Source organism: Akebia trifoliata, chromosome 6 (assembly GCF_017979445.1).
Source record: "Akebia trifoliata isolate Shusen 1 chromosome 6, ASM1797944v1, whole genome shotgun sequence".
NCBI classification, from domain to species: domain Eukaryota; kingdom Viridiplantae; phylum Streptophyta; class Magnoliopsida; order Ranunculales; family Lardizabalaceae; genus Akebia; species Akebia trifoliata.
In genome coordinates this window covers 992,313-1,000,154 of record NC_141380.1, presented here as the reverse complement: position 1 = coordinate 1,000,154, position 7,842 = coordinate 992,313, and the positions used below count along the sequence as shown (strand labels likewise).

Below are 7,842 nucleotides of genomic sequence, written 5' to 3'. Positions count from 1 at the left end.
TATTGGGAAGGGCCTAAACATTGTTAAGTATTATTCTTGAAAATAGGTTCAGATTAAACAGGGGAGATACATTAATACATTTCATAATTTTTGTAAGAATAAGATCACATTGAACATACATATCAGTTCCTTATTGTTGTTGTTTGTTTTTTTTTTTTTTTTTTTTTTCTAATAAATATTTTCTTTATTTATGTAAATATACTTTTGTAAAATACTTTAAATAATATTTTACACAAGTTTGTATGTAGAACTGTCGACGGATGCTTATTGGTTCAAATATAATAATATCCGAATCTGAATCCAAAATTTTTATCTGATATCTAAATTCGAATTCGATTATCCTATCAGATATCGAATAATATCCAATTAGAATTCAAATAATTTGTATATTAAAAAAAAAATACAATTTTTCCTTATCCAATTGATTTTTCATTATTAAAAAAAAAATCTATTATGTATTATATTATGTATGTAATAAATATATCATATCAAATAATATATATTATATTATTTATATAAAAAATAAATCAAATAAAATAATATATATTATATATTATTTCGAATAGGATATTATCGAATTTGAAATGTTAATATCTAAATCCGTATCCGTATCTGATAAGGATTTGAATATATAAAACAATCCGAATTTGAATCCGATATCCAAAATTTTCAGATAATATCCAATTTTTCGAATTCGAATTTTCGACTATCCATTGACATCCCTAATTTTGCTATCCTCAAACTCCACTTCTTTGAGAGCCATCCATCTCTGGTAGTGGAAAACCCACTAAATATAAAAAACTTCACAAACATTGGAAGAAAGAAGAAACACATAAAATGATTTGTCATAATCTGACTACCCGTGGCACACTCAATTGACTCTCCTAAAGTGACAAGTTCGGAACCGTAGACCTGTACGCCTTGAGATACAAAAATGCACTTCCCCATAAAATTGTGTATCCCGAAACATACAGATCTACGGTTCTCAAAATTGTCACGTCAGGAGAGTCAATTGACTGTGCCACGACTCATATAAAAACTCACTAAAGATCCTTTCAATAATTCAATCAACTCAACCATCTCTCTAATGGTTTTTGTTTATTATCAACACAATGGGTCACTGGCTAAAATTTAAATAAAATATAAAAAAAAGGATGACGGCAAACAATCAAGATAAAATTTTATGCACACAAATCCGAAGAATATCAAGTCTAGGTCAATTACTACATAAAAACCGGTACAAATACAGAGCAGCTGAGATTGTAAAGAAGCGGAACCCCAATACCAGGAAGCAAGAGAAAAGAAATTCAAGTAAGGTCATCCTCCTCTAGCTCTTTGGCCTTCAGCTTTTCCTTCACTCTCAACAGAAGCATAGTCTTCCAGGCATCCTATACAGCAAAATATGCAAAAGCAGAAGCAACTTAGATGGGAGAGTAGGAATGAAATCTTGGAAAGGAGTGAGAATGCTGGAGAGGAAAGGAAGACGTCTACACCAATTCACATTCTCAATAAAGAAGAGCGTATGAAATTTATTATTGTATCATATACTTAACAATGCTCCTATTTGCACGAAATTTCCAGAAAATTCAAATTGTACAAGAATCTAGAAATTAAAATTCCATCAGCAGAAAGATATATACCAGCCGCGTCATGCTATCAAATTCTTTGACAACATCAGTGAACTTTGCAACATCTTCCTCGTCCATTGAAGCAGCCAAATCCTGCCATGTGAACAATAACCTTCATGTTTTAGCTGCTATTTAGTAATAACAAGGTAATAGATATCACAAAAAATTATCAAACTCAATTGCTAGCAAGGTTCAAATATTTGTTGAGTTTCGAAATGTTTTGGCGGAGACCAGAATGAAACATCAAAATCCCAAGACATTAATTGTTCCAAGAAATGTTTCGAATTGTCTCAGACTGTTTTGGTCAAGAGTCAAGACAATCTCCGATTTCCTCATAACTGAAATATTGCCTCGAGACAAGATTTTCAACCTTCATTTTCAGACTCAGGTAAGTCTGCCACTAAAATATTTCAAAGGAGCACTAAAATACCATCCATGTTTGAATAAATTCAGCCAATCCCAATCCTACCACTCACACCTGACATGAGAACCTTGGAAATTGAAAATATATCTAGAACTATAAATGTAGAAAGAGAATACAAAATAATGTCAGGTGTCACAAGTCATGACTTACAGCTAAAAATTTGTATTCCCGAGTTCCTGAAAAAGTTGGATCCAGATCCTACATGAGAAATAGCAATATTTTTAAAGTTAGCCACGAAACATTAGGTACAACTTTGACATGCCAAAATAGATGAACTAGACCTGATATCGCTCCAACGAGTTGGTTATTGCAACAACATCAGCTTTACAGAGTTGGCAAAGGCCGGCATTGAGAAGATAACCTTTAACACTGTACTTCAGAAGGTTATTGTTGAGAGAATGACGTGCTATCTCTTCATAAATCTCAATAGCCTTCGGGTACCTGGAAAGGACAAGCATATTTTGTCTAGTCCAAATTAACATTTTATGTTCTTCTACTATAGTTAGTATTCCACATTAATACTGGTGCATAAGAAATGTTATTTGAACTATAAGCAGAAAATGCTAATAAAATATACTGCAACCATGCTAATGTCAAAGATCGTTGTAATACTCTCTCCAACAGTACAAGTAATCCTCTTAGTTTGGAGTTAAGCCCTTCATAATAAGGATAACAAACAATAAAACATGCACGTACACCGGTAAATTTTCAGATAAGGGAAATATGAGAGACATCCAACTATAAGAATTAATAACAATTAGGTTCCTAAAAAATTAAAGGCATCCAAGTTGGCAAGTAATGAAAGTACTGCTGGAATCATCAATCAATAGTATTGACTGGTTAAAGATGGTGATACCATGCTGAATCCAGCCTCAATCAACCAGACGCTAATATATGTCAATAGAAAAATAATAATAATGAATGTGTGATATGAGCTGGGAAATCGACATGGCAAGAAAAGGAAAACCTCCACTTTTGAAACCCAGGTTTCACATCGTGATGATAAATATCAACGCAGCAATAAACACTTCAGATGACATCAAAAGAAAATTTATACAACTAGCAAAGGGTGACATACTGTTCAAGTTGAGCAGCAAACTGGGCAACTTTCTGCTTGCACTGATTTGCAGAAGTGTTCACTTCTTCACTTTGGTAAAGATCGGCAGACTTTTCAAAGTAAACAATAGCCTGATCAAAATTTTGTTCTTGCTCATGTAACTCCCCAATTTCCTGCACATGAAGATGGATGATCCAATTCATCAGGCATTTTTTCTTTTACAATTCCCGCCACCATCAAGTGACTGATCTCAAATCTCTATAAAAATAGGATTATTGATAATTTAAAAAAAAAAGTCATCAGCTATCTCTTATGCTTTCAGAACTGCAACTTATGCAATGACTCCATGATGTATTATACATAGATATCAATCCCAAAGAATATTTTAAACTGCATTGTTTAGAAGATTTAGCATTACAAAAAAAAGGGTAAATCTATAAGAAACTCATAGTCAGCCTGTGTAGGGCATATTATTGCCTCTGGGTGTGCTTTTATTGTTTATTTATCGTGTTGTAATCTTTCAAACTTCTTTGGGTTGGTCACCTCGACCCCGGTTCTCAATAAATTTTATTTATCAAGAAGGAAAATAACAAAAAACCTGCATGGAGAAGAATGTTCCATCAGACTAAGAAAATTTGTGATTTTTGGACTCAAAAATCTTAATAAAATCCTTTCATAAAATCATATAAAACTTGAGTTCAAATCATTAGGCATGTAAACGCTTCTTGAATATAGTTAGAGCCTCCCACAAGGTGCAATGGATATGTTGACTAATCTGCTATCTAATTAAATAATAGTTTTTTTTTTTTTTTTGATAAGTTAAATATTATTGATAACAGGACAAGGAGTCCTCAAAAGAAAACAACACGACTTACACCAACAGGCATTTCCCAGAGATATGAGCAGAAGTTTTCAAAGAAGAATTATTTATCTTAAGATTATATATATAACCCAATGGTTGTTTTATTTTATCCCCCTCCCCCATAAAGAGGGGTTTAGATTCAATCTTACATGTATCTTGATGAAAACTTTCAATTCTATTCCTTTTTTTTCTCTTCTCCCCTTTCCAAGAATACCCCTTTAACTTTCAAGTCTTTCAAATACTCTCCCTTTTTCAATAATACCCCTCCAACTTTATGGCCTTTCCTCTTCTACCCCCTTAACCCCAAAGAGGATGCCCGTGCCGATAGGCATGGGCAAACTCTAGTATATATATAAAATACATCTTTTCCAAACAGACTTGCTGGGACATGATATTAAGTGAAATGGTATTTTCTAAATAAAATGGTACTATATGCAAAGGTAGGGATCTTACCTTGCAATATCTCGCAGCCATATTAAACCTGCCTATTTCCATGAAATAATTCAGTGCTTGGTCTAAGCATGATATGGCCTCTGCAAAACCACCATTATCACAAGGTCAAAAAAGAAATGATCTCAAGAATAGTAAAATTCTAATTGAAATGCAATATCAAGAAAGGAACTGCAACTATAAATAAGATAGTATTCATAGAGAAGTAAATTTCCTGGCTCAGGACTTGGCAATCCATGAACTTCAGATTCCAGTTTCACAACATAAGAACAAGAACTACTCTCCATTACAACTCTATAATGAGTATACAAAAAATTGAGCACATCAATTGTTTGATTTGTAATATTCTAAAGAATATTGGGTACATCTTTTCCAATGAGAGGACAATTATCTCATAAAACTAATGTACGACAGAAACATATAAGGCCTGAGTCATGACAATATAGTTAGCAATGATAAACTAATAGAAGCAAGATGTCATGAGTTCAATTCTCACAATGCCCTTTAATGTAATCTCCTTGAAGTTTAATGCTTATCAAAAAATGGAAAAAGACACTAATAGCAACTAGCAAGAGCCAAACTACATGGAATCCCATTTGACAGTACTCAACACGTTGGATTTAAATTCCATTGGAAAATGGAAATCTGGGGTGCCCATTTTCCACTAATTTGGGATTTTTTAGTCAATGTGAAACAATTCTAGAGTTTAAAAATAAAGAAAAAGCGAAACTGGCAAGGAAAACAATAAATCTGCTTAGCGTTTATTTTTATAGAATAGTTATAAAAACATCAATCTCTAAAAATCAAATCCTGGATCAGATGTTGTGCGTGTCTGTAATGTAATTGAAATTTTTATGCATTATTTTATGAGAAAAATATTTATGCACTTAAGTATGATATTTCAGCTTTTGGACCAGACGCTTACAAACATTTCATGGAAGATTTAACCATGCATTTGGGTGGTGCACAAGATGCGCTTCAATGTGTGACTGATGATTTTGTGCAAGGACTTGAAATACTCATCAGTTATTTCTTATCTCAAAAAAAAAAAAAATTTCCTTTGCTTCTAGAATGAATATATATATATATATATATATATATAGGGAAATGTTCAGCAACAAACATTTTGGCAAAACATTTTTCAAAACATGGGTTAGAGGTTTTGGAACGGGCTGATTTTTGGTGAGGATGATCTCTACGATGAGGAGATCATCATCCCCAAAAATCAGCCCATTCCAAAACTTCTAACCCCATAAAAAATGGTTTAAAAAAAATGGACGGTCCACGATTTTTCAACTTGTAAACATGGGGCTAGAAGTTTTGGAATGGGCTGATTTTTGGTGAGGATGATCTCCTCACCGTAGAGATCATCCTCACCAAAAATCAGCCAATTCCAAAACCTCTAACCCATGTTTTGAAAAATGTTTTGCCAAAATGTTTGTTGCTGAACGGGACCCATATATATAAGCAACCTTTGTGGTACTGACTGCAATTTGATTATCTGAATATGCATTATTCACATGTTCATCTTCCTAAAAGATACACAGATACATTGGCCATGCACACTAAAATGAAGATGCTTATGCAGAGACCATGAAAATTGATGGAAAGAACACTGACAGCATGACTCTTAAAAAATTACGTGCTAAGAGCATAAGCACCTTTAACAGAGAACTTTTTGTAGCAGTTTGCTGCATCCACATAAGCTGAAGCAGCTTCATGTTTGCTTTCCAACTGTTTAACAGACAATCAGCGCACACAAAGTGAATAAAACAATTATAATAATAAGTTAATAACATAGAACATCCAAAATTACTAACCTTCAAATGACAGCCAGCCAATTTGATGTACACCAATGCAGCTTTATCCCCTGACACATCAATATCTCAGAGGAATTAATTTATAAGCTTACAGTATGAGCTAGTTATAAAGGGAATAAATTGAGATTCAAACAATAGTTGTGTGTTTGGTTGGGTGTAATGGTGGAGGCTAGTGGTTGTGTCACACAGTGTTGGACACAAAGAGCTGATCACCAAAGATAGTTAAGGATTTCCTTAGTAGCCTGACTCATATCATCTGTCACCATCTTATTGGTGTTGGACTCTTAAAAGTGTCCAATCTCGGGTGACCTTAAATGAACCCAATTTGTAAAACATCTTTACTTGAAAACATAATTTACCTCAAAATCACAGAATCAATGAAATTTATACGCATCTTCACACACTTAGGGACATGTTTGACACATTGCAAAGGAACTTTGAGGTCGTGGGTTCAAGTCCAGCTTACTCATATATAAAAAAAAACATTTTCCCAACCAAACACCCCCTTTATTAATTTCTTTATTCCCTTGGTCCATGAAGAATCAAACTGATTTGAGAATCAAGAAAAACAACAAATAAGCAAATGAGTCTCACAGGTACATATTAGGGTTCATGTACTAGCTGAAAGTTCAAACTCAGTCGATGGGTCTCACCTAGTTCATATTAGGGTAAATGTACTCAACCAAAAATCCAATTTTTTTTTTTTTTTTAATTCTTGATAAGAAGTCAATACCATCAATAGGGTCTCACAGCTATGTGAAGTTCTAAGAAATCCCCCAAATTATTTCCACAGAAATATCTCAGTCTCCACGTAATCAATTTCAAATTTTGTGGACATATTAAAACCTCGATTACAATTTAAATCAGTTTATCTACCAAGAATTGAACTTGATACCGAAATCAGACAAACTATCTTTTGATCCTCAACAAACCCGATGATTCAGTGATTGATTCTAAATTTTAAATCATAAATGGATCCTAAAATCAGAATAACTAAGCAAAAAAAAAAAGGAACAATCGCACTAAAAAGGAAACCACAAACACGATCGTTCAGAGAATACTGAAATTTGATACAGAGAGGGATAGAGAGATTACATGATTTGGCGAGTTTGAAGGAATTTGCAGCTTTTTCATACAAATCTGCAGCGTCTTCGTATTTGGAGCCAAACAAACCCCAGCCATTGATCTTCTTTTCGGCTTTCTTCTCGAAATCCTCTCCTTTGGCAATCTGATCCGCCATTTTCGATCCTTCTTTCAGAGCTCTAATGAGTTAGAGAGAGAGAGAGAGAGAGGTGGCGATGGAACCTGGAAGGAATAAAGGTATAATACTCGACGTAAGACTAATAATAAAAGAGGAAGAGAGGAAAAGGTAAAGGAGACGCGGAACAGTTCGCGCGTAGGAACATGTTAGTCTTTTATTAGAGGGAAATTTTAAAATGCGCCGTGAGAACCATTCAAACGTGGCGGTTGTTTGGATTTTGGAAAAAAATGACCTATACGCGGTTTAGATATCTTCATTCCATGTTGCAGGTATTGCTATTTCAAAGAGTATTATTATGTGCAAGTAAGGGCTCTTATTTTGAAAAATAAATCATTTATTG

General features: G+C 33.7%; 1 protein-coding gene across 1 annotated transcript; it reads right to left on the bottom strand.

Moving 5' to 3' along the window:
- Window positions 1-1,155: 1,155 nt before the first annotated feature.
- LOC147399407 (alpha-soluble NSF attachment protein 2-like) lies at window positions 1,156-7,587 on the bottom strand. Its single transcript, XM_086444768.1, has 9 exons — window positions 7,337-7,587; window positions 6,242-6,291; window positions 6,083-6,155; window positions 4,425-4,504; window positions 3,131-3,282; window positions 2,334-2,493; window positions 2,203-2,250; window positions 1,641-1,721; window positions 1,156-1,388 (listed from the first exon to the last, which is right to left on the bottom strand). The coding sequence occupies exons 1-9, from the start codon at window positions 7,479-7,481 to the stop codon at window positions 1,308-1,310; spliced, it is 870 nt and encodes a 289-aa protein (XP_086300894.1). The 5' UTR covers window positions 7,482-7,587; the 3' UTR covers window positions 1,156-1,307.
- Between the last annotated feature and the right edge of the window lie 255 nt (window positions 7,588-7,842).

Bases quoted from the DNA above. Each gene is read 5' to 3' on its own strand.
- LOC147399407 (XM_086444768.1), bottom strand. From the start codon at position 7,481: ATGGCGGATCAGATTGCCAAAGGAGAGGATTTCGAGAAGAAAGCCGAA. The intron at 4,505-6,082 runs GTGCTTATGCTC...GTGGTTTTGCAG, and splicing joins CAAAAAGTTCTCTGTTAAAG to AGGCCATATCATGCTTAGAC. The intron at 3,283-4,424 runs GTAAGATCCCTA...CTTCATGTGCAG, and splicing joins TGGCTGCGAGATATTGCAAG to GAAATTGGGGAGTTACATGA.